At 39.2% G+C, this 27,443-nt stretch overlaps 1 protein-coding gene across 4 annotated transcripts; it reads right to left on the bottom strand.

Annotated features, from left to right (window-relative positions):
• On the bottom strand, positions 1-26,563 carry IPP (intracisternal A particle-promoted polypeptide). Of its 4 annotated transcripts, none has more exons than XM_070941378.1 (11): positions 26,295-26,563; positions 16,950-17,762; positions 16,381-16,533; positions 11,932-12,285; positions 9,126-9,557; positions 6,281-6,436; positions 6,011-6,178; positions 3,068-3,205; positions 2,429-2,551; positions 1,008-1,228; positions 1-372 (listed from the first exon to the last, which is right to left on the bottom strand). In XM_070941378.1, the coding sequence occupies exons 4-11, from the start codon at positions 12,221-12,223 to the stop codon at positions 148-150; spliced, it is 1,755 nt and encodes a 584-aa protein (XP_070797479.1). In that variant the 5' UTR covers positions 12,224-12,285; positions 16,381-16,533; positions 16,950-17,762; positions 26,295-26,563; the 3' UTR covers positions 1-147. The 4 variants fall into 4 exon arrangements, with proteins under 4 accessions (XP_070797479.1, XP_070797478.1, XP_070797477.1 ...); XM_070941377.1 differs by having other exon boundaries at positions 11,932-12,319; positions 16,381-16,495; XM_070941376.1 differs by having other exon boundaries at positions 16,381-16,495.
• Positions 26,564-27,443: the final 880 nt, after the last annotated feature.

Genomic DNA, 27,443 nt, shown 5'->3' with positions numbered 1-27,443 from the left:
CCATATTGCCCCAGAATGAGAGCCTTTAATAATTCTAAAATAAATAATGGATTTTCAAAAGATTATAGTATCTATTAAATATTGAAATGGATTTGTCAATTTTAACTTTGTCTGCTTCAAACAAGTTTTTTTAAAGCATGGTATTCTTCAAAGAACTGCTGCACCTCCTTCACAGCGGCTGGTGATCATATTAGCAGTCTCAGTCCAAGTATCCACATGTGGATTATACACTTCCACAGAATCTGAAGTTACAGGAGCAGCTGCCTCATAGCTGGCAGTCCTGCCTCCTGTGGCATAAAGGAAGCCATTCACCATTATGACACATACTCCAGCTCTTGGGACTTTCATTGAAGCAACTTCCGTCCATTTTTCCTGATAATAAAACAACAAAAAGAATTATCTTTTTATACTAAAGTATACTACTAAAGTATACTATATTTTCCTTCCAGAGCAAATCTATACACATAACAACAGTTATAATGGTCTTTCAGGCACTGGCAAAGTAAAGTACTGCTATATATTAGTCATCAAACACAAATATAGTATTTATTCAAATTCACAAATCCAGAAAAAAAATGCAGAGACAAAACAGAAAATTTGTTTCTGTTCATTTGTCTATTCTGTTCATTCATGAATCCAATTCATTACACAAATGAATTGGATTCAAGAGCAAAATTCTTGATGATTCCTTACTCAGAAGAAGGGAAATTTCTCGGATTTTGACTATGTCCCTTGAAAATCTGCTCTGTCTGGTTGGAAGTTCCTCCTGGCCTGGCAAAGTGACTCTGATCACCAGGTTATCTTTGAACTTTGCTCAGTTTAGTTTTATATTTGTCCCAGAAAGCCATTCCTTCAACAGTATAACACTTATACACAGTTAGAAGCATAAACTGCTTGTGCCATTCTGGAAAAACAAGCAGATACAGTACTGATAGTGCATAAAAAAATTCAGAAAAATTCTACAAGGTAGCACAAATAGTTACTTTGATATGAAAACTAAATCCTACCTCTTCAAATGAGTATTTCTCAACAGTTGAAAGAGCACCTTGAGTTTCATTCCACCCTCCAACAACGTAGATGCAGTCATTCAAAGTAGCCACTCCTAGATATGCCCTTCTGGTACCCATTTCAGGAAGGGTAGACCAGCGCTTAGATAGGGGGTCATAGACTTCCACAGAACGTAGTTCTATTTCTTCATTGCCAGTGCCTCCCACAACATAGATTAAACCTATGAATGTAACAATTTCCTATTAGACCACTGCAAGCCATCATGCAAAATTGACTGCAATGCCATCTATAGCAGGAAATCAATAGCTTTCATTATTGGGATTGCTCCTGAATAAATTACAGATTGTAATTAATTCATTTCTGCGAAGGACTGTTTTAAACCATTTTATATTGTAAATAGTGTGTTTGAATTTCATTCTTCAAAACAGGACAGAAAATCTCTAGAAGATATCAAATTTTCTGGTCATGTCTTAACTGAGCAATGTTATGCATGTCTACTCAAAATCCAGCCCAACTGAGTCAACTGAAACTATTCCCAACAAATATATATAGGACTAGCTGAATACCCGTGCTCCGCTACAAAACTATGTGATTGGGCTTGATAAATCGACACTTACAGCTTGAAAATTAACGAGTAGTTACGATGGCCTCTCCTCTTCCCTTCTTTCCCTCAGCTTTGTCCCACAAAAGCCTATCCTATCCTATCCTATCCTATCCTATCCTATCCTATCCTATCCTATCCTATCCCTTCTCCCTCTCAGGCTTACCCCAAAGAAGCCTCCCTTATCCTATCCCCTTCTCTTCCTCGGCCTTGCCCCACAGAAGCCTCCCCTATCCTATCCCCTTCTCTCCAGAATTATTTTCAGGTTGGGAGGGGGAGTAGAATGTCTAATTAGTATCAGAGCATGTTAATAATAATATAAGAAATACTAATGACCTGATGGTCATATTGAAAAATCCTTTCTTAGTGAGCACCTAGAAGCCAAGAGGAAGATACGTGCCAAATTTCAAGTTTGTAGGCTTTATGGTTCTGGTGATTTCCTGATCACGGTATGAGTGGTTTCGCTTTTATATAGATAGATTTCAGCTTAAGTTTAACATATTAGGAGGAGTCGGGTAACATATTTTCAGACTAAAACATTTTATTAAAAGTCATAAGCTTTCATGAGCTACCTCTGTTCATTTTTAATAAATCTGTTACTGCATTCTGCCTCATTTTTAGCTAATATAAACTAATGTAGCTCTTCTCCTATGATATCTAAAATATTGAATCTGGAAATTTAAATGTTTATCATACTGAAAGCACTTGCAGCTATTGCTATGTTGAATATAGTTATTAACCATAATGAATGCAGACTGACTGCTGCCTATTATATAATTTGCACTAAGCAAAATGGTCCCATAATTCTAAACCCCTCACCTCGTATTTCACAACAGCCAAAATTGTAACGTGGCACAGCCATGCTGCCCACAATTTCCCAAGTATTCTCTTCAGGATCAAAACGTTCAACGGAAGTGCCAATCTCTGCTCCAACCCAACCTCCTGAAAATCAAAGCAAGTGTGCAGGTAAAGAATATTGCATAGTAAACAGATTGTTACAGCCTTGAAACTATCAGATATATAATAGATATAAAAGCAATGTAGATTATAGCCCTAATACGTAAACATTCCTCACAACATGTTTTACAAATGTACAATATTTTAGTGGCACGGGTTTTAATATTACATGGCTTTGGCTTTAAAACAAAGTATAATACATTACATTATGTAATAATTAAATTTAAATATCCTGTATATTATCTTACAAAAGATACAATGTGGTAAGCAAGCTGGTGAAGCTGTTTTAGCAGATCCTACCTTTGGAATCTCTGAATAAAAATTTGTGTTAAGCTACCAGAAATGATATTTATCAAGGTGTCACCAGATGTCTCACATGATTTGAAGACAACTTTATTATTGCATAATCAAAAGCTGCCATGCTATGTAGTAGTACATGATCCAAATACAATATTGCTCCTAACATAAAACAGTTATAGATTTAGTAGTCAAAAGACTTGCCCAAAGCATAGATAGTCCCGTAAGAGGTGCATACTCCAAGTCCACAGCGAGGATGGTTCATCGAAGCTACAGCTGCCCATTGCTTTGTAATAGGATCATAGCGTTCAGTACAATCAAAAATCATAGAGTCTTTTTCACCTTGGGAAGAGATACGAACATAAAGTATGTTTTACAATAGATTAAGAATACAGTTACTGTACTGTGGCGGAGTATTGGCTCAATTTATCAATCTGAGTCACTATTAATGCAGATTATAAATTAAAGTTGCTAGATGACCACAGCACATTGTACAATTTCTAAACTGAGTGGCATAAATCTGTACTAAAGATGATAAGGAATTGTGGCTCTGATCAGCCCGGGGAGAATTTTATTTCCCAAATACACTTTTCCTGAATAAATAGATATTACTGATAATTATTGACTCTGAATAACATTTAAAAGAACTGGAAAAAGCAAATTTACATCTGGAAGGAAAAAAAAGTACACAGAAACAAATGGCTGAAACAAATAATAATTATTAATATTATATTGTTAAAAATAATAGTCTCCAAATAACATTTTTAAAAAGTGGAAAAAGCAGATTATATTTGGAGGGAAGAAAAATACACAGAAACAATCATGGCAGGAAGAACCAGGGTTCTGCAGAATTCAAAGAATTTCTGTAATAGGAAATTGTTAGAGCAACAGTCCATATGCATAAGGCAAATTTTCCTATTTTACATAATCACAGCAATAAAATATCCTAAAAATGGTAAGCATAGTACCTGCCAATGTAAAGGCCACCTACCACCTGTTGTATGATTTAATGTGTATATGGTAAACTCTGGATGTCATTGTATAATTCCTAATATGCTCTAGAATGGTATATGTCAATCTTAAAGATACAGTTGCAAGAAAAAGTATGTGAACCCCTTGGGATTACGTGGAGTTTTGCATGAATTGGTCATAAAATGTGCTCTGAACTTCATCTAAGTCACAACAATAGAAAAACACAGTCTGCTTAAAATAATACTACACAAACATTAGATGTTGCCATGGTTTAATTGAACATAACATGTAAACATTCACAGTGCAGGGAGGAAAAAGTATGTGAACCTTTGGACTTAATAACTGGTTGACCCTCCTGTGGCAGCAATAACCTCAACCGTTTCCTGTAGTTGCAGATCAGACCTGCACAATGATCTGGAGTAATTTTGGTTCACTCCTCTTCACAAAACTGTTTCAGTGTAGCAATATTCTTGGGATGTCACAGCATTTCAATCAGGTTGAGGTCAGGACTCTGACTGCGCCACTCCAGAGGCGTATTCTGTGCTGTTGAAGCCATTTTTTTGTTGAATTACTTGTATGCTTTGGGTCATTGTCCTGTTGCACCACCCATCCTCTGCGGAGCTTGTTGGCGGACATATGGTCGTACATTTTCCTGCAAAATGTCTTGATAAACTCTGGAATTCATTTTCCCATCAATGACAACAATCCGTCCAGGCCCTGAGGCAGCAAAGCAGCCCCAAACCATGATGCTCCCTCCACCATGTTTTACAATGGGGATGAAGTTTTCATGTTGGTGTGCTGTGCCTTTTTTTCTCCACACATAGTGTTGTGTGTTCTTCCCAAACAACTCAATTTTGGTTTCATCTGTCCACAGTATATTTTGCCAGTAGTGCTGTGAAACATCCAGGTGCTCTTTTGCAAACTTCAAACGTGCTGCAATATTTTTTTGGGGACAGCAATGGCTTCCTCCGTGTTGTCCTCCCATGTACTCCATTCTTGTTTAATGTTTTCCTTATTGTAGATGTGTCAACAAAAATGTTAGCATGTGCCAGAGATTTCTGTAGGTCTTTAGCTGACACTCTAGGATTCTTCTTTACCTCATGAAGCATTCTGCGCTGTGCTCTTGCAGTCATTTTTACAGGACTACCACGCCTAGGGAGAGTAGCAACAGTGCTAAACTTTCTCCATTTGTAGACAGTCTGTCTTATCATGGACACATGAACATCAAGGCTTTTGGAGATACTTTTGTAACCCTTTCCAGCTTCATGCAAGTCAACAATTCTTGATCGTAGGTCTTCTGAGAGCTCTTTTCTGCGAGGCATGGTTCACATCAGACAGTGCTTCTTGAAACCAGTAAACCCAAAACAGGTGTGTGTTTTTAAAGGGCAGGACAGCTGTCAGCAACACATCCAATATCATCACACTGATTGGAGTCAAGGTTGGCTCACTCCTGGCTCCAATTAGCTCTTGGAGGAGTCATTAGGCTAGGGGCTCACATACTTTTTCCTCCCTGCACTGTGAATGTTTACATGTTATGTTCAATTAAACCATGGCAACATCTAATGTTTGTGTAGTATTATTTTAAGCAGACTGTGTTTTTCTATTGCTGTGACTTAGATGAAGTTCAGAGCACATTTTATGACCAATTCATGCAAAACTCCACGTAATCCCAAGGGGTTAACATACTTTTTCTTGCAACTGTAGGTTCTTGCCTTTAAATAATTAAGTTATTGTCATGGTACGTGGGAATGAACTTGGGAGATAGGAGGGAGAGCTGCACAGCCAGTATGTATAAGATGTCTCATCCCACAGGTGAAATGACTTGGGAAACGTTTCAGAAGAAACTCTCCCTAGTTTTCTGAAAGGTAAAAGGAAAGGAGGAGAGTAATAGGTTCAGACTTGTAAAATAGAACAGAATAGAACAGAATAGAATTTTTTATTGGCCAAGTGTGACTGGACACACAAGGAATTTGTCTTGGTGCATATGCTCTCAGTGTACATAAAAGAAAAGATACATTCATCAAGAATCATAAGGTACAACACTTAATGATTCTGTTAATGTAACCTTACAATGAAGATGTAACTAGGGCTTCTTGTCTGGACTTACAGGGCTAACAGCTATCAAATGAGCAATACAAACAACAGTCTACATTTTTCTCAATATTTTTTAATTACCTCCAATAGCGTAGATCATTCCTCCAACTACTGTAACACCCAGGCCACTGCGAGCCTGGTGTAAGGAAGACACAGTAGTCCAATACTGACTGAAAGTGTCGAAACGCTCCACGCAGCTGAGAGCTCTGCTATCACTCCAACGACCTCCCTGCAACCGAGTATAACCACCTACAGAAGAAGTGGGAACAGGATAAACAATCAGCCATTTTTCAGGCATTTCTTGACCAGTTAAGGGTTTCCAAATATTTAAAAGCTAAGAAGAATCCCCACCTATTGCATAAATGTACTTCCTAGCTTTTCTCCGTGGACGTGCCTTACTTGCCTGGAGAAAACTGCTCATCTTATTTTCTTTGGGAAACTGACCAACTTCACAATATTCTTTCAACAGAGTATGCAGAGCTACTCGGAGACTGAAATCTGAAATCCCTGAGAAAGAAAGAAAACAATGAAGTAAAAAGCAGGTAATCCTTGAGTTATGACTGTAATGAAACTTGTCAATTATGGCCGTAAGTCGTAATGGTTATAAAAGGGTTGGTTATGTGACTGACCCAATTTTATGTTTTTTTGCACCAGTCATTAAGCAAACGCCACAGTCAGAAGTACAAATGCTGCAATTCTTAACGAACCCATACAGGTGGCCTCAGTTCATTTAGTGACCATTCAAAGTTACAATGGCACTGAAAAAAGTGGTTGAAAACTATTTTTCACACTTATAACCGTTGCAGCATTCCCACGGCCATGTGATTTACATTTGGATGTTTGACAACTGGTTCATATTTGTGATGGTTGCAGTGTCCCAGGTTCATGTGATCCACTTTTGCAAACTTCTGACCAGCAAAGTCAATGGGGAAGCCCAATTCACTTAACATCTGTAGTGATTCAATTAACAACTGTGGCAAGAAAGGTCATAAAATGAGGCAAAACTCAATTAACAATTTTTTCACTTAGCAACATAAATTTTGGGCTCAATTGTGGTCATAAATTGAGGACTACCTGTAGTTGGCTATGGTTCAGTTTTGCAGAAAACTGGAAGTAAGGACCAGTTTTCAGAAAAACTGTCACAGAACATGATCATGTGATTTCAGGACACTGCAAAAGGCCATAAATGCCGAATGCCTTCAGTGCAGTCATGTGACCCTGGGAGAGGGGATGATAAAGTTTGGATCTGGGTTATAAGTCCCATGTTTGGATAGGTCATAACTTTGAATCATCACTAAGTGATTGGTCATAAATCAGTTCAAGGTTTATGTACCTGTACCTAATTTGTAGCTAAACTAAATTACATATGTGCAGTTTACATTTTTTTTAATTTAAAAAAACTCTGAGCCTGTAATGTTATATGAAAATGACCTTGAGAGACAGGAGGAAGAGCTACAGACTAAAGGTGAGTGGTGGAAAGAAACTTTCAAACTTGCAAGATTCGTTAATGTAACCTTACAATAAAGTCAGAGCTAGTACTGCTAGCTGTGCTTCTTCTCTGAACTACCTCACAAGGCTGACAATATCAACGACAATATCAACTTAAAACAGTTCACTTAATGACCGTTCAACGTTACTGAAAAAAGTGACTTATGACCATTTTTCACACTTATGACCATTGCAGCATCCCCATGGTTACGTGATCAAAATTCAGACGCTTGGCAACTCATACTTATGACGGTTGCAGTGTCCTGGGGTCATGTGATCAGCTTTTGCAACCTTCTGACAAGCAAAGTCAATGGGGAAGTAAGATTCACTTAACAACCGTGTTACTAACTTAACAGCTGCAGTGATTCACTTAACAACTGTGGCAAGCAAGCTTGTAAAATGGGGCAAAACTCACTTAACAAATGTCTCACTTAGCAACATAAATTTTGGGCTCAATTGTGGCCAAATCAAGGATTACCTAGCAAAATGTGTTTTGATGTAGTTTTTTTAGTCACTGGTTAAGTGTTAATTTCTTAATACTTTATGGTCCTTACTGCAGATGGTCCCCTTTGAAAACCTGATTAATTCCACAGGGGGTGGGGTGGGAAGATACTGTTCCATACATATCTAGACAAGATTTAAACAAAGAAAAGCAACTAGGCTAGGGCATTGGTCTGCATCTGTATTCTTCCATTAGGTGGAAAGAACAAGAGATGTCCCTTTCTGATCCTCTGTCATCCTAAAAAGTAGAGAGATGGGTAATCCACAATGGGGGCTATAAAGCAGGAGAAACTGGCATAGAGAAATCTAGCTATTTAGTCACTAAGTCTGTTAAATTTGGATGCCTGGTGAAATTCATGATTTCATATCAATACTGTTCTCTCACCACGTCTTCAGCAGAACAACAGTCTGCTCTCACAAAACTAGGCCAGATTACAAAATAGAAGCTATAAATTTAACCAGAATCTGGATCTTCACTTTTTAGTTCATGCCAAATTTCCTTACCTATCAATTCTCACATAAGAAGAAATAAACACTGATGACCAATCCATCTTCTTCTGCCCTACTTCACCTTGATTTATCATGTCTTGTTTTCCTTCAAATAAAAAAAAACAACCCAATATTTTCCTGATTGTAAAAAGCAAGTGCCACTGTGTTTTGCATCATGTCATGAGTTATTTGCTATGATATTCAATTTGTATTATACACAAATTGTATTTTAATAAATGTGTTTATTATTATTTTTTAATTTGTAGTAATACTGTTGTATAATAAGCCACCAAGAAAACTTATTGAAGGACAGCATAAAAAATGTAATAAATAAATGCATTCACAGGAGTTTTAATATTACAGAAATTTCATGCTAGGGCGAGGTGCTATTACATAACGTAAGGGTAACTTGTATATAGTTAATAAGTCTTCATATAACCAGTTTTTAATTCTTATATTGGATAACTGAGTATCCTATCATTATTCTACAATTTATTATTAGATTTATATTCTGTATACTCTGCCTTAATTTTATGCAACTCAAGTTAGCGTATTTTCCCCACAGCAACAACCTGTGAGATGGGTTGGGCTGAGAGTGAGCGACTGGGCCAGAGTCACTCAGCTAAACGTTTATGCCTAAAGGAGGACTAGAACTGACAGTTTTCTGATTTTTAATCCAGAACCTTAATCTACACCAAACTGGGTCTCAAGAAGTTACCTTCTATGTACTTCAAAAGTCTTTGTGGAGATAATAAGGGAAATCTCACTGCATCCAGTATTTCCACAACGTGTTTCTTTCTTTTCCCTGAGTCTTTCAAAATCCATTGCATGGCAGCCATAAAAACCTGGTACTCATCTTCTATGCTTAGGTCTTCACTTCGCAATATCTTAATTAGCTGGTCTTTTGTCAATGCCAAGAATTCATCTCCATTGTGAACCTCTAGGAAGTGGGCATGGATGTAATTTTCTGCGAATTCTAGCAGGTCATGACAGGCAATTTGCTCAGCAAACTGGAAGAGTCCAATGCAGTTCATAGGATCAATCTGTCCCTTTAGAAATTCACAACAAAGGTCCACCACCTCTGACAGCTGAAACATGTCTGCTGCCACAATCAACTCCTGGACATTATTTTCATTAATGCTGACAATACCTGAAAAAGGAAGAAAGATTTTTAGCTGGCATGAAATCTTACCAACACTGTTAAGTATACAGGTAATCCTCAACTTATGATCATTAGTTTCAAGTTATGAAATTAATGTTAAAAATTATGACGGTGGTGACTTACAACCAATCCTTGAACATATGATTATCACAGCATCCCCACGATCATGGGATTAAGATTTGGGTGCTTGGCAACAAGCATTTGATGGTTGCTATGTCCCAAGGTCACATGATCATCATTTGTGACCTTACCAGGGGACTTCCAACAAGCAAAGTCAATGAAGAAAGACAGATTGGCTTAATGACCTCAGCAAAAAAAGATTTTAAAATTGGGAATGTATCACTTAATGACCGCACTGTTTAGCAATGGAAGTTCCAGTCCTAATTATGGTTGTAATAAGAACCATCTGTAAAGCTTGTCTACAAGCAACCATAACTGCAACCATCCTTTGAAAGGTATTGATGTACATTGCTAATAGATAAGATTCCATAGCAATTAAAATGAAGACAGTGAACATGTAAAAAGTACATTTACAGTAGGGCAAAGAAGTATTTAGTCAGCCACCAATTGTGCAAGTTCTCCCACTTAAAAAGATGAGAGAGGCCTGTAATTGACACCATAGGTAGACCTCAACTATGAGAGACAAAATGAGAAAACAAATCCAGACAATCACATTGTCTGATTTGGTAAGAATTTATTTGCAAATTATGGTGGAAAATAAGTATTTGGTCACCTACAAACAAGCAAGATTTCTGGCTCTCACAGACCTGTAACTTCTTCTTTAAGAGGCTCCTCTGTCCTCCACTCATTACCTGTATTAATGGCACCTGTTTGAACTTGTTATCAGTATAAAAGACACCTGTCCACAACCTCAAACAGTCACACTCCAAACTCCACTATGGTGAAGACCAAAGAGCTGTCGAAGGACACCAGAAACAAAATTGTAGATCTGCACCAGGCTGGGAAGACTGAATCTGCAATAGGCAAGCAGCTTGGTGTGAAGAAATCAACTGTGGGAGCAATAATTAGAAAATGGAAGACATATAAGACCACTGATAATCTCCCTCGATCTGGGGCTCCACGCAAGATCTCACCCTGTGGGGTCAAAATGATCACAAGAACGGTGAGCAAAAATCCCAGAACCACCCGGGGGGACCTAGTGAATGACCTGCAGAGAGCTGGAACCAACGTAACAAAGGCTACCATCAGTAACACACTACGCCGCCAGGGACTCAGATCCTGCAGTGCCAGACCTGTCCCCCTGCTTAAGCCAGTACATGTCCGGGCCCGTCTGAAGTTTGCTAGAGAACATTTGGATGATCCAGAAGAGGATTGGGAGAATGTCATATGGTCAGATGAAACCAAAGTAGAACTGTTTGGTAGAAACACAACTCATCGTGTTTGGAGTAGAGAGAATGCTGAGTTGCATCCAAAGAACACCATACCTACTGTGAAGCATGGGGGTGGCAACATCATGCTTCGGGGCTGTTTCTCTGCAAAGGGACAGGACGACTGATCCGTATACAGCAAAGAATGAATGGGACCATGTATCGTGAGATTTTGAGTGCAAACCTCCTTCCATCAGCAAGAGCATTGAAGATGAAACGTGGCTGGGTCTTTCAGCATGGGAGGGGGAGAACTTGCACAATTGGTGGCTGACTAAATAGTTTTTTGCCCCACTGTATTAATGCAATGGCGAAGATTTCTATCAGAAAAGCTATAGATTAAATGTTTCAACATCTCTTCACACTATATATAGGAATTTGAAAAACTTAATGCTTTTCCTCATCTTTCTGAGAACTATTTCAGAGAGAAAGCTTTATCCTTTAAATACTGATTTTAATGTACAAACAACTGGCTTTATAGGACAGTCTCTCCCTTGAATTTAAATGTGCAAACCAGTCCAGATTTACTTCATTTAGCTATTTATGAAAATAAATAATATTTTCATATAGTATGAAATACTATATCAAATAATATAGCATAGGAGAGAAATTCTGTATCCAGTATCTATTGCAGGTTCTTTACCATGACGTTGAATAACAGAGCAAAACAGACTCGTAATTCAAGCTTAAACATATTTTGACAAAATGCCATTAATTTTATGGAATTTAATTCCAGATGTTGTGTCCATGTAAAGACAGTAGTAACAAAAAAATTATGTGAATAAAACATAGATGCCCACGTCATGCTATGTAACTCATCCTGTTTTTTAAACTAATCTGAGATAAAAGATGGATGTTTGCAAAATAATGTTTATCTCAGCAAGAACTAACTGAATCAAAACATTCAATTTGCAGGTTACTAGGTATCTAAGACATTAACCAAAGCATGTTAAGGAAAAAATTAGAAATTCTCCTACCTGTATAAATAAACTCCAGCAGGATCTGGAAAATATTAGCATCCACACCCAGGATCTGCACAACATCCTTTGAAGATTCCTTCATCCCTCCAGCAAACAAAGCAGCAAAATAAGAGCTACTTGCGGCCAAAACGAGCCGGTGGACTTTATATGCTCCTTCACCAACTTGGAGCTGTACATCACAGAAGTGTTGCCCACATCTCAGCTTGTTGATCTGGGCTAATAAAAGTCGAGCATGCCTGTCTGCCAAGAAAGGGAACTCACTTGTGCTGGGGCAAGCCACACAAGCCATGATAGCTTGACAAAATCACAGAGAAACTGAATGACTAATGCTCATCAGCTTCTGGTGCTACCCTAGGAGAAACAGGAACACATGAAAATGACAGACCTAACTATGAAATTACTGTTGACCATGAGTAAGATTAATTACCATAACTCAATTCTTCCATCTTTAATTAAAGTAAGAGTACTCTGTAAGATCTTCAGCTAAAATTTGAGTTTGGGACCAATTCCCATTTTCATATCATAAATGAAAAAGTGATCGACTATATAAAATCATTGAATCATACTCTGGGCCGCAGACCAGTACCAGTTCCTGGCTTGTTAGGAACTAGGCAGAAAAAGCAAGTGAGAGAGCGAAGCTTCGTCTGCGCATGTACAGGATCTAGGTTGCATGGGAAACCATCCTCCACGCCCCACCCCGTGGAAAAATGGTCTTCCATGAAACTAGTCTCTGATGCCAAGAAGGTTGGGAACTGCTGGTGCAATGCATAAAAAAGTGGTTATGTTTAAATGAGGGCAAATTACATTTTGTTTTGTTCTATCTACTGTCCAGCACCCCAGGTTATTACCTTCTTAACTGCACTCATTCCTTAGCTACTCCATCAGATCATGACCTATTACCAATACATTTGGCTCCATTTTTTTTTTTAACCAACTAATTGTGTGGCATATTTTTTCGAAGAAATCAATAGTACAGGCAGAGAAACAGTACAGCAGGCCAGTCCTGTATACTAAACAAAACATCTGGTTTGACATTTATTTTCCAGAAATGCTACCTAGCCTTTTTTAAGGTTTTGTTTCACATTACATTTTGATTATGCATCATTTCAAAGTTTCTGCCTTTGTTCCCCCTTCAGTCATTCTTTTTAAACTATCGCTGGGGTTGAGATCTCACCTCTCCCCCTCCCCCCCAGGCAAGGCCACAGGAGGTCCAGGGGATGCTTACAGCCTCACCCAACCTTTGAGTGCCTGCACACGGTTGTTGACGTTCTGGCACTCACTTCTGATGGGGGCGAGAGTGGTTTACATTTCATTTTATTTTCCCGCCTTTAAAAAGAAATCAAGAGACTCTACGGCGGGAGCCTCCGTTTTTGCAGCAGCAGCGGCGCCGAAAACAAATTGGAGCCCCTTCCCACCCACCCCCCAAAAAAGCATAAATTCCTCAGCTGCAAAAATGCAAAGCGGCAGCCACCAAAAATTCACACGTAGCGCCGAAGACGTGGCTACAGAGAGAAGGGGCGGAAAAGGTGAACCGGAGGAAAGGAGGAGCCGGGGCAGCCGAGTTCTGGAGCGAAGGCAGCGCACGTGACGCGACATGACACAGCAGCCGGGAGGGTTTTCACCGTTGCCCACCGTCCTGTGGCAGGGCGGTGGAGGCGCTGCTGCTGTGGCTTTCCCCACGAGAGGGTTGGAGGCCGCGCGAGAGATGGAGCTGCACCTTTGCAAGGGAAGGGAGGGAGCCGCCAGAGTGTGTGGTGGATGAGGCCGCTTTGCTAAGAAGTTAAAGCGAAGCTTTTTCTTTATGACTAACCCTGTTGGTTTGTTTGATGTTTGGAGGATTCGTTGAACCAATAAGCTAGCCGGTGTTTGTCCACTACTTTAAGAAGCGTAGACTTCAACTCCCAGAAATCTCTAGCCAACCATTAAATTCCCAAGTAGGCTGCCTGGGGAATTATGGGAGTTGAAGTCTACACACTTTTAATATATTGTGGCTCACCAATACTGAGCTAAGGCCACCTTAAACGACAAAAACTTAAGAGAAATTGAACCCAAGGGCTCAAACGGGGGAACAGTGAGCGCCTGTAAAACTAACGGCAAATCCCACGTAGGATACCGGTGGACCATGCCCGGCCGTAAGTTTGTATCCCATGCAGAAACCCCCGGACATAAGGATGGTGAGCCAAGGACTGGTAGGCGGTGACGAGATAACCGTAGAGAGTGCTGCAACCTGGCGACGTAGAGTGGTTGGTGCCAGCCCAGTCTCCAAGCCCGACTGAAGAAACCCCAAAACGTCCTGAATGGAAGCTGACGTTGGGTCCACATGATGGTCAGCGGACCAGCGGCAAAAGGCCTTCCAAGATGTCTCATAAATCCGCGTAGTCGAGGGTCGACGAGCTGCCTGAATGGTGCCGATCCCTGAGTCCGGGAGCCTCCCTTTCCTCAGTATGACCCGTTCAAGGACCAGACAGCCAACTGGAGCCACTGAGGCTCAGGATAGGAGATGGCCCCCTGGCACAGGACGATCCGATGGGGCGGAATCACCCACGGGCTGGCCACGGAGAGCCCTACAAGGTCGGGAAACCAGGGCTGACGGGGCCAGTGAGGCGCCAACAGTAGCACCCTTGCCTTTTCCGCGATGATCTTCCTGATCACCTGTGGAAGCAACGTGATCGGAGGGAAGGCGTACAACAGACCGGTCGGCCAACGACATCTCAAGGCATCCGAGTCCTCCAACAGTGTCGGATATGCAAATGATGTAAAAAACCAGAAACTCCAATTCTGGGGTTATAGTATTGTTTGGAGGGGCTTTAATTGGTTGGAAGTCCAGGAAGCAAACAACTGTCGCCTGCGGAGGCAGAATTTATTGCTTTGTCTGAACTCTGTTCAGAGATTACTTGATACATACAGCTGTTACAGGATTTAAATGTAAAGATAAATGAAGCTGTAACGGTGTATGAGGATAATGCTGCCTGCATTAAAATGGCAACAGGTGACAGAGTAAAAAATAGAAGCAAGCATGTGGACATTAAATATTGTAATGTAAGAGAAGCCATTAAATGTAAATTGATTAGCTTGCTTCACTGTTCTTCAGAGGACAATTTGGCAGACATAATGACCAAGCCATTGGGTGGAGTGCACCATGGGAAGAATATTATGTTAACTGGATTTTTGTTTATTCCAGGCATGAAGGGAGGAGTGTCAGAATATTCATGACTGGGAAGATATGGTAACAAGGTCAGCCAATGAATAGGCATAGCAATTAAGTCAGCCAATGGGAGCTGAAACCAGTTGGGAGCCTGGTCATGGCTCAGCAAACAAGTCTGGTCTAGTCTATCTGCAGAATTGAAACTGAAACTAGACTGCTGAACTGAAAACTGCTTCTCTCCTCTGCCTGTCTTTTTGCCTGTAACTCTCTACCATGTTGGAAGAATCTGCTGTTGGTATTGTATGTGTTATTTTATATATAAAGAGAAGTTAATGAATCCTGCTGAATCAGTTACCTGTGTGTGCTTTCTGGATTTGATTTTGCAACAAACTCTGACAAACCTCAGTCAGAAAAATACCAAAACAAAAATTCAGACACTCTACCCTCCTGTAAAAGCACACTTGACTGGAGAAACCTATCCTTCCAATTGCCTCCTTAGAATTTTCTCTGTCTTCTGTTTTCTCTGCCTATTACTAGGACTGGGATACTGGCTGCTTTCCTTCAATTTTTTTCAGTATTCAAAACCTCTTAAAATGGAAATTGTTATAATCACTGTGATGAACAATTGCAAATGTACCTGCTCGATAAAGTAGTGGAGCAGAAACAGGTTTCTACCTAATGGTTTTAACATAAACAACAAAGAATGTTCTTCTATAGCAGATCTTTAAATTGTTCAGTTAACTTATTTTCAAAAGAAAACCTACAAAGTCAAAGACCAAACTATTTTGCCCATCATACAGCTATAAAACAAAACCAAACCTCTGGTCCTAGTGATTGACCCAGATTGGATCCTGCAGCTATAAAACACTAAAAATAATACTGGCTTAATAGAAAAAAAGCAAGGGGAAGCAAAATCTAGAGAAATACTGAAGAAAAAGCCCAGCAACAACCAAGTGAAACAGTCAATAGATACTATTCCCAATGCAGCTATTGGAGTACATGGTATACTCATGCTGAAATACACACAATACAGGATAAAAAAAAATCAGCATTAGAATGTTCTGAAATGCTCTGCACAGCCACAAAACTTTGGATGCAATACATAAACCGCAAAAATATTTTGATTAAGCACTTAAGAAAAGTTTTAAGACCAATTTCTTTCAAATTTGTAACTATGCAGCATAATAGGAAGATGGGAAGTTCAGAAATGTGAAAATAAATACCATTTACGCATTTCACAATCAAAATGACAATTTAACTATAACTTTGTCTGAGCAATTGATCTAAGGTTTAATCATTACCTTGGCAGACTGTGGCGTAGAGAAGTTAAGCCAGGCAGGAACAAAGTCATGCTGCGCCATTTAGGTCCAGTGTCTCTCTTCAATAAAGTGAGGCATCAAACCTCATGGCCAGGAGCTAAGACGAGAGAACCACCACACACACTGTCAGCCCTACTAAAAGCAATGGAAAAGAGCAGATTCTTCTGAGCATGCTTCCTAGAGTCTGGAAAACATCTTACCATCTTTCTAGGGACTAATGGAAATTTATTTAATTTGACTAAGCATCAGGTTGAGTTACTGTAGCTATATTGCTCCTGTTTAATTTAATTCCCTTAAGCCACTTCAGTCAAAATTATCAAAGGCCAGGTTCTACCATCATCACTACTGGAGCTAAATAAAACTGAGGAAGAATTAGTGTACATCTCCAAAATAATATTTCACTAGCAGGGTTTTTTCTTCAAATTATTTTGATGTCTGCTTATCTAGAAATAGTTCACTAATTTACTTATAAGGGACAAATTAAAAACTTTTCTTCAAATAATGTATTAAACATAATGTATTATTTTTTAACTATAAATACAGTGCCTTACCCAGTTTGGCCTTTGCAGCCCACTCTCACTTTAATACTTTGATTTCCAGGTTCCTTCCTTCGCCAGGGTGCACCTATGCCAGCTGTGTGGCAATGGTGAGTCCCAAAGGAAGCACGAAAAGCCGCACTTCGTGCTGACTGCACCCCTTAACCCTCTAGCTGCTCATCTTAAATGCTCTCTGAACTCATACGAGAAAAAAAAAAACCTAAAATGCAGTGTGCATTTTTGGAAAGCTACAACTACATTCACCTCATTAAACTGTTCCCTGTTGTCACAATGCTGCGTAATTCAGCTATTACATTACAAAAGTAGTTGTCAACTTTGTACATTCAGAAAAGCACCGTAATTAATGGTGAATTTCACAAATCCACTTTATTCATCTTCTGCAACAAATGAATTTGAAACAAAGGGACAGGGGAAAGGATGCTGAGGAGTCTTGCAAAATCTGGTATAGTAAACCTTTGTTCTTATTAAGTGCTAAAATGCAGGATTCATTTTTAATGGTTGCTAAAAAATTAGCTTTCTTAAAATAGTATTTTGAAAGGCTTTTCACATAATGTCACTTAAGTTTCCTTAGTAAGGAACTAAAAGCAACTTGAACATACAAGATTGAATTATTACTGCCTTTCTACTGTTCCTAGTTATGCATTTAATTAAAGCTAAAAGTAAAGGGCTAAGCTAGCAAGCTATCCTTCTGCCGTATTTGAATTGCTGCTTTTAAAAACAGAGAAAAAAATGGTTGTATTTTAATGAAGAGTTCACATTTGGGCAGTGGTCTTCTTCCATCAAAATGAGTAGAATTCACGAAGTACTCTGTAAAGAAGGAAAAAATAATACCACCTATCAGTAATCATAAAAGTGGCCAAAAGGATTATCAAAGACACATTACTTATGACCCCTATTTCTAATGAAACAATATAAGCTAACAAGTGTAGTATTTATGGTCAGTGCCAGGGTGCCATTCTCATTTTGGTAAATTAATGGAGAGTCCTTACATAGTTATTGAGGAATGATACCTGCAATTTACCATAACATATTTTTTCAGTTATGCAAACATCATCACTTACAATATAATAAATGTGGTTCAAACTACATACCTTTTTGAAGCAGAAAGAACTAGAGGATGGAACTGGGAATGGTCAAACAGCACTTGATTCCAAGTTAACACATTATTGGAATGGAGCCTTTCTTACTGAATTTTAATGAAGTGTTTGTCAGTCTATGTTTACATTATGTTTAAATTATGGCACTGGCATAATTTATGTTTAAATTATGCCAATGAAATCAATAAAGCTATTAAAATCAAGTTTTGTGTGAAAAAAAAATCAATTAACTCTATTCAACTCTCGTATTCCAAAGAAAATCCAACGCTAAGAATTCCAAGTATTTTATAGAAAATTTTACTTGTTTTATCTTGATATATACATACAAATATACAAAGTGAAACCTGCAAACCTACAGTATCAAGTTGTAAAGTGCTTTTTCTTCTGAAATTTTGAATACTACGGTATAGCAGTTTTGTAACAGTAACTTATTAGAAGAATTCAAAGAAAATGTGTAAGAACAAGTTATCTACTCTGTTTGGAATATGAGGAACTTTCACACAAACAACTTTTAAAAATATCTTTAGACAAAGAAATGACTACCGTAATGGTTCAATAAACAGAGCAATACAGTATAAGTAACAAGGATAGGAGGTAAAACCTGCTAAAAACTTCAGGGGATGATATTCATCTGAGTTTCTTAAGTCAAAAGGCTCATAAGAGCCTTGATAGTACAGGGGTTTAGTGCACCCTGTTATTAACACAGCTGCCTGCAATTTCTGCTGGTTCGAATCTCTCCAAGGCTCAAGGTTGACTCAGCCTTCCATCCTTTCTAAGGTAGGTGAAATGAGGACCCAGTTTGTGGGGGCAATAAGCTGACTTTGTATAAAATATACAAAAGAATGAAGGCTATTGCTTAACGCATTGTAAGCCGCCCTGAGTCTCCGGAGAAGGGCGGCATATAAATCAAATTAAAAAAAAAAAAAAAAGGCAGCATTGTCCGGAGATGTTTCTTTTTTTATTAGAAAAAAAAAAGTTTTTATTTTATAATCAAACAAATTATAGTCAAGCATTCAATGTATCATCAAAATACATCTTAACACTTTTACTTATTTGTTAATACATTTATCTTAAACCCAACCTTCAACCCCCTCTCCCCTCCCCCACCCCCGACTTCCCAGAGCAAAAACAGGGTACAGAGTTTACCAAACATACGCTAAAATATGCTAACTTACTGCAAGATTTAAAACTCCCTGGACCCCTTAACTCCCCTTTTACAAATTATTTATCAACCTCCCTTTTATGAACTCAAAATAACATAATCCATTAATCAAACCCTGAAAATCACTTATTACATCTGTAAAATATTCTTAATACTTTTACTTAATCATTTTACTCTTCCTATTATTATTCTCAGAATTCAAATATAATACATCATTAATTAAACCAAATTCTCCTCTTACATCAGCAAAATATTAATCATTAATACATCAAGAATTGAACCAGAAAAAATTAATCCTCCATTCTTCCTTTCTTTCTAAATTTTTTCCAGTCTTTCTTCCTCCCTCCTAATTTTATTCTGAAGAGATTTTGAATTTTGATTTGAGGTTGATGTATCTTGAAAAATTCCTTTCTTGAAACTATTTCCACTGATTTAGAGTCACCATATCGACTCTTCTTGCTTATATAATCAATCAGTTCATTCCTTCGTCTGTCACTATCAGTTTGCAAAGAAAGGTCTAGTTGATGATTTCCAATTAGTTGTGTGAAAGCTGCCAAATCTTCTTTGTCCAAAATCTCATTGGGCTGGTCAGTTTCTGCTTCTCTCTGCTCCTGATTATATTTTTGAAAAGTTCTGTCGATTAATTCCAAAAGAGCAGGAAGAAAGTTTGAAAGTTCTTGAGAACCAGCCAGTTCCACTTTCTCTGTAATCATAATGTCTCCTACATCATTGTGCTTTCCTTCAAAAACATCTTTGCTTTTATATCCTCCACCAGTTCTTTAAATTTCCCTTCCATAATTGCTATTTGGTTATTCATGGCTTCCTTTATAAATTCTGTAAGTTCTCTAAAAGAATCCTCCTGGCTCTGTACATCAATTGGAAATTCTATTGTCTGTGTCATTTCTGGCACCACTGAAGAGCCTCCAACCCTTTTAACTTGCTTGGGAGCCATCTTAATTTAAAAAGAAAATTTTCTTTTCACAGCCATAAAGTCTCTTGAACAGCTTTCAACACTTTATTTATAGTTTGTCAAGCAGGATAGTCTTTTCTCCACCCAGCTCTCAAATTCCAGCAACTTTAATCCAGTTTTTGAGCACAAATCTGTTAACAAGCACTTTCAATTCCAACTTTCACTTTTAGAGCCACAACAAAGACGTCATTTCCTCCAGCTCAGAGAATTCAATCAGAAACAATGTTTCCCCGGAGTTAAGCATATACTTGCAAAGGCTTGCTCTCCTGCTTCTGTTCTGTCAGCTTTTGAGCTCAATCAATCTTCTTCTTGACAGCAGAGTTGGTCGCGACGCCTGGCTCTGTGTGAAACAGAGACTTCCCGGATCCGGAGCTTCAGTGGGCTGACCAGGGAGCTCTCACCCTCCAAGCCCCTGAGATTATTCCAGGGGCTTTCGGGGAGCTCTACCCTCACCCACCGGCTCTCCTCTCCTTCTTCTCCCGAAGGAGAGGTTTCCAAGCTGTCTGACAGCTGATTAGCGCTGTCAGAACGGTTCCACGGAATCACAGGGCTGGCGGTCTAAAAAGACTGTCCACGGCGCCGGCGGTGCCAACCGGAAGTCCTGTCCGGAGATGTTTCTGTGGTCAGGTGACTGACAAGACATCACACCACAGCAGAGCGTACAGCGAAACACTCTTGGTATGCAAGTTTAAATCAGCTTGCTCCAATGCTACTTCTTAGAGCGCCAGTTTGGAGTACTGGTTAGGGCATTAGACTAGAAATTGGATATTTTGAGTTTTAGTCCCACCTTAGGCACAAAACCAGTTGGGTGACTTTAGGCCAGTCATTCTCTGTCAGCCCTAGGAAGCAGGCAATGGCAAACCATTTCTAAAATCTTACCAAGAAAACTGCAAACAGTCCAGGCTGTCATCAGGAATCAGTTCTGATTTTTTTAAAAAGTGTGCTATTATTTCTACAATACTTTATTTCTCTTTGAATTATCTGAAATAGCCATTATGGGTATAGTATCGGAGAACACAGAACCGTGATGGCAAACCTATGGCACACGTGCCACAGGTGGTACACGTAGCCATATCAGTGGGCACACCAGCTCAGCATGCGCGCACCGGCCAGCAGAGGCTCTGGAGGCTAGGGACAGCAAAAAAGTCACTTCCTGTTCCACCGGGAGTTGGGAAATGGGCCCTCTCAGGCCTTTGGAGGACCTCCGAGGGAGTGGGAAAGGCTGTTTTCGCCCTTCCCAGATGCATAGAGAGGATCTGGAGCCAGGTAAGAAAGAAAAGCGGACCTACCAGGCCATCGCATGCCAGAAGCAGGGGGGAGGGGGGATTGCGGGCGCATACACAGGGCAGGGCTCATAGAATTATGGGTGTAGGCACACTTGTGCGTGAACCTCCCCCGCCCCCCCCTCCTGGTACGCGATGGCAAAAAGGTTAGCCATCACTGACATAGAATGATCACACCAATTGTATGGTGAGGGCACCAGAGTTTATTTTGTTGCCTTCACTGCATCCTAATATAGCCATCCAGCCGAACTTTCTCCAGTGATTCTGAAAACATTATTTTATAAACCCCAGTCTCGCTGTTATAAATTTGCAGATTATCTAAAGAATAAAATTGTTTCAAAAAGAAAAGAAGTCTTCTAATACTGTACAGTAGAGGACTCTGAAAAACTTAATTGTAATGTTATATCTACAAGCACTGACATCTATATGTTAATGTGGTCTTCGACTGACCTTCTACTGTACCATTACTAATTCTATGCCCATACTTTTGAACATATATACATTCTAAAACGGTTCTTAGTTATTACAATCTTATCATTCCATAGATCAACTGTTAAATCCTGTAGCATTAGTTATTCTGAAACAGAATGTCTTGACATTAAAATCTGTTATCTACACATACCACCACTTTTCGCAGTAGTTATATTCCAATTCCTTAGATAAGAAATTATAATATATTTTTATTAATCAGTTAAAATATACAGTGAACACTTGATCTTCCAACAAAAGAATTCTTATAATTTTGAAGATTTCTCCATATTTGTTTTCAGCATATTCATAAAATGAAACCAAAGTTGGTATGCTATTCTGTACTATGTCTCTTTTGCAGCTGGGAAGAAGAGGGAAGTCTATTTTTCAAGCAGTTGAATGTGTCTAATTTACAAGCATCAAATATGCTGATTCCAGGATGGCCCATGAGGAAAGTTTCCAGAAGGCAAAATAATCCCATTAATTAACTCAAGAAAATTTAAGACATTCACTGAAGACTGAAATCTCCTTAAAGAAAATCAAGGCAAAGAATTTTTCTCATTAAAACTTTGAAATAGTGCATTAAATTGATGAACAATATCTTTTAGGAACACGTAGAAGAATACCCAGAGTAGAAATTATCCATGGCAAGATATGCTTTTTAAAGTATTAGCTGGATTTCAAAGTATATTTCACTTTTACTACTGTAGCAGTATATCTATATTTGGTTTCGCTATCTATATCCAAGTACTGTCACATCAAAATAAGTTATTGGCTCCAGGCACTATTTAAACCATCCAGTAAAAATGCTTTTGGCAATTAGTACTTCACAAACAGCCTACAAATCTAGAATATCTTCACAACTCTTTTCCTCAATTGCCTTTGCCATCCGGTAAGAACTGTCAGACTGGGTCACTTCTGATGAACAATGTCATGTTCATTTCACACCAGAGCTATGCCTTCCCTTTTGCAGCTCCGGCCCTCTGGAATATTTGCCCAGAATCCATTTCTCCCCATCTCTATTTTAGGAGGGCTAAGGAAACCTGAATTTTCAAATCAGCAATAGTTTGAATATAGCATAATTTAATTTTATATACTTTCCATCTTGAGCAACATTAGTCTAAAATATAATCAGTTCAGATTTAAACCAATTATATTTGGGGAAATAATTAAAAACTCAACTAAATTATGTCTAACAATTATAAATGATAAAAAATATAATTTTTAAAAAGGAGCTAGATCCGTGATGGCGAACCTATGGCACACGTGCCGTAAGTGACACACAGAGCCATCTCTCTGGGCACGCCAGCCATCACCTGTTGTTCTTCCAGGTTCCGTCGTGCACATGCACGCCGGTCACCTGGTCTTCCGGTTTTTGGCACGCACCCGCGCCAGCCAACTGTTCTTCTCGCACGCGGGAGTGTCAGAAACCAGAAGAGCATGCGGGTGCCAGGAAGATGAGCTTCCGGTTTCCAGCATGCACACTCCCATTTCGGGACTCAGTGCCGAAAAGCTTCGCCAACACTGAGCTAGATGTTCATGCAGCATCTAGCACATGAACATCAATGGTACCATTTGACATTTATAGGTCACATTTCTATCCCTTTAAAATAAAAACTTAAGATTTGAACTCTACTATGAGGATCCAATTCTAAATGTATCTAACTCTTGACTCCTTAATTACAAAAATATATTGCTTAATTTATAGTTTGTGAAGAGGGAAGCAGGCTACTACATAATTATGAGAAATAATATGAAGCATATGCCAAAAAAAAAAAAAGCATGAATTTAATCAAATTGAACAGAAGCTTTATGTGCTTAATAGGTATCACAAGGAATTTAAATCACAATTTTCTTTAGCTTCCTCTTTGGAAATTGATATTATTTTACAACTATGTATAATAAATAGGAAAAGCAGAGGTTCATGTTCATATGTATGCTTAACTGGGTAAACTACTACTTTTTGCTTGAAGAGATAAGAACAAGAATACACTGGAAAAACAAACGTTACTTAATTTACTTCAGAAGTTTAATGCTCTACTTTAAAAGAAAAAGAAAAATTGAAAGTAAAGGGATGTCCAATTTTGTTCTCCACAAGACTATATAGTTGGGAACTTTAATAAGAATAGATTATAACAAAAATTACATGGTATTTAAACAAGAATATCTTCAGTTGACTACTAACTTCTGTTTTCTATGGCTAAATATGCCTACTATTACTCTTCAATCATAAATTATTATTGATTCACCAACCAATGTGTTGGAAAGCTATGTAATCTCTATGGCTTAATGAACAGAAATGACACATTCATAAATATTTGTAAAATTTGTTTTAGTATATAAAAAGTGGATTCTTATCTGCATGTCATAAATTTATATGATAAAACATGTTTGCTTGGGAACATTCATATAATCTACAAAGCGCTTCCGGACTAGATTTTAACTGAGCAGTTCAAATATAGTGGGAATACAGCTCCACCCACAAGCTAATTACATAACATAGGAATATCATTAAAAGCCTCTAATCGAAACAAGGCTTGATATGCTACATCCAAACTATGAAAAGTATTTTACTACCTTAAACCAGGCCAAATATGTAATATGTACATACATGCTTTAGGGATACAATTAGTAAGAGTAACTCACTAAGTTATTTACAGAGATTATCAGGCTTTCATTTTTTCCATTTTTCTTAACAGGATCATAAAATATTTTAATTAATTAATATCCCTTGTTAGTAGGGAAAGTGAATAGTTCCAGTATTAAAATAATAGCAATAGTTTTCTTCTCAAGCATGTGTAAATATAACATTCCCTGGATTTAAATCATATGTGCGACAGCAATGTGAATAAATTTTTGTTCGACATTGAACCATCAGAAAATATTCTGTATTAAAAATGTTGAATATAGCTTCATAGTAGCCCAAAACAACTCTGGTTATCTAGCAGCAGTTTACATCAAGGAAACGTTTCAGAATCTCAATTCTAGTCTGAAACATTTAGTCCAATGGTTCAAACTCCATTCCAGTTTGTAGTCCCTTAAAAGTTTATCAAGAATTTTTTCAAAAAGAAATTCTGTAGCATTAACAAAATGCTTGAAACCTTACTCAATAACTCGTATTCCAAAAATATTGATTGGAAATGGAGTTTGTTTCTAACTTGGCATGTTGTGTGAACTCATCTGTGATCCTTTATTCAGTAAAATAAACTGTAAATCCAATTCCTATGTAAAATTCATTTCACATTTCCCCAAACACAGTATGCTGCTTCCAAATTGACAAGATGTATGTGTAACCATTCAGGATTACTTAACCAAAAATATTATTTAAACTTTAGCAATAGTGCCTGGAGTAGCCACTGGTTAAAATGTGATTGGCTACTTTCTGGTTCTAAGTGTGTCCTGTGAATCTAGCCAATGTGGTTAGCTTCTGGTTTAGTGCTGTGCATAACAGGCAAGCAGATTCATTCAGAAAACCAACGATTTGGTTTAGCAGAGGTCAAATGCTTCTTTCTTACCACAAAAATAAACTCAAGTATTATTTTTTTTTTGCAGAAAAGGCAAATATTACTAGTTCAAAGGCAGACGTGAAATCCATGCCCCTGGTATTACTTCCTAAGTAAGGGGGGGGCTGCTTCGAAAATAAGCCAAAAACCACCTTCTAAACGTTTGTTTTGTTGCCTCGCAGAGCCAGATTTACACCCCCCCCTGCACCCAAGGACTCTTCCAAACTCTCACACTTCCTACTCCGCATTCCGCTTCCGACCTTCTTTTCGACGACACCGCGAAGTTGCTGCCCGTTTCCACCCTTCCTACAGCAGAACTTCCACTATATATATATATATATATATATATACACCAAACCCTCACATACACACACACACGCCTCTCGCTTACTCCCTTCAGCCGCCCTGCCCACCCCGCCCCCACTCAAGTTTGCACTTCGAGGCCTACCGCGGCTTCCTATCAACCCTCTTCCAGCCCAATCGAAGCCCTCTCGCAGCCCCCGTCCCTCCCGTCTCCAGTCCTCCTCAACCCCCAGCCTCCTCGTCCTCCGCCTCCATTTCTCACGGAAAGTGGGTCTCGAAACTACCTTCACCCGCTCCTGCCCAAACCCCGTGTCCAGCATGTCTCCACCCACCCGCTCGTCCCAAACGCTTCCCGCAGCCACGGTTTTCCCACCCCCTCCCCACCCAGCAACTGCCCCCACCCACCCCCCCACCCCCTCGATCAATATAGAAGGCCTTCAGCCACCTTCTTCCTTCCTCTCTCCCAATTCCTGCACCCGAAGCAGCACTTATTTACACTCCCGCCCCCTTGCCTACTCCGGACTCTCTCTCTCTCTCCCCGCTGCCTTCCTACCTCAGTTTCTCCCCCGACGTTGGCAGCCACTCAACTCCCTCTTTAAGTCCAGCTCCTCTTCTCTCTCTCTCTCTCTCGTTTTTTTCCACGCAAGGCCGTGCTCACAGAACCAGGCCCCAACTCGCCCCCTCACTCTCTCCGTAGCTTCAGTTCCTCAGACCGAATCATAACAAAGCTCTGCCCAAAATGGCTGCCCGGACCGGCCGAGGGCCGGAGTGGGGCGGGGCTATTCACGCGAAGTGGGGGGGTTTAGGGGGATAGAAACACGCCCACCTGGCCCTGCCCGTGCTAAGGGTGGAGCGCACGCGCGCTCACTTGCTAAGCCATACAAAATAGCCGCACGCGCACCGCCCATCAAAGGCTCTTCGGAACGCTCGCTCGAATTCGCCCGTTCTCTTTTTACGCATGCGTGAGCGTGTATCATTCTGTTGGCGTTAAGTTATGCTCGGTTCGGTCTGCAACTACTATCTTTCAACGCTTTGTTCTCGGCCCCTCTCCAGTTGGCACAACCTTGGTGTTATTGCTCGGTCGTGTGTCTATTCTCGCAGCACGGTTATCCGTGGATAACTCGGTTCATTGTCCAGGGCTCGCGTGACACTCTGAACCATAATAAACTAAGCGCATACCGGAAGGATTTGCACTGGTCGATTTAGTTTGGAACTAAATGAGCCATGGAAAACAGTATAATAAAAGTTTTTTTTTCCCCTGCAGTTCTCTATGTGCTTTCGATAAATCAAACTCAGATTAATTTTGCTCATTCAAAATTAACGAAATGTCTGTTACTTAAGAAAAACCTAGTAAAAAGTTTAATCCGTCTGTAGGTATTGTACCTAGAATGTTAAATAAAAGTAAGTTCCAGCATAGTACCCTTAATCATACTTTTTTAGCTGCGTTTGTCCCTGCTTGTTTGCCATCTTGTGCTTTTGTGTGTTTTGCATTGTTTCCTTGTTTTTAAATTTTTTAACAATTTGTAAATCTTCCAGAGTCACTGGGAATCAAGCATCAAAAACATTGAATTATTACCATAAAACTTGATGGTTAACTACTGGCTATGTTCATGCAGAAAGTTAGACTAATCAATTAGGACTTACAGTGGCCTGGTCATACAATTTATTAAATTTATGTGCTGCTCATGTCCCCTATAAAGTT

This window comes from Pituophis catenifer, unplaced genomic scaffold (genome assembly GCF_029215685.1).
Source record: "Pituophis catenifer annectens isolate HBS135680 unplaced genomic scaffold, rPitCat1.0.hap2 SCAF_3, whole genome shotgun sequence".
Taxonomy (NCBI): domain Eukaryota; kingdom Metazoa; phylum Chordata; class Lepidosauria; order Squamata; family Colubridae; genus Pituophis; species Pituophis catenifer.
The sequence above is the reverse complement of the archived record's forward strand: the minus strand, read 5'-3'. Positions and strand labels throughout refer to the sequence as shown.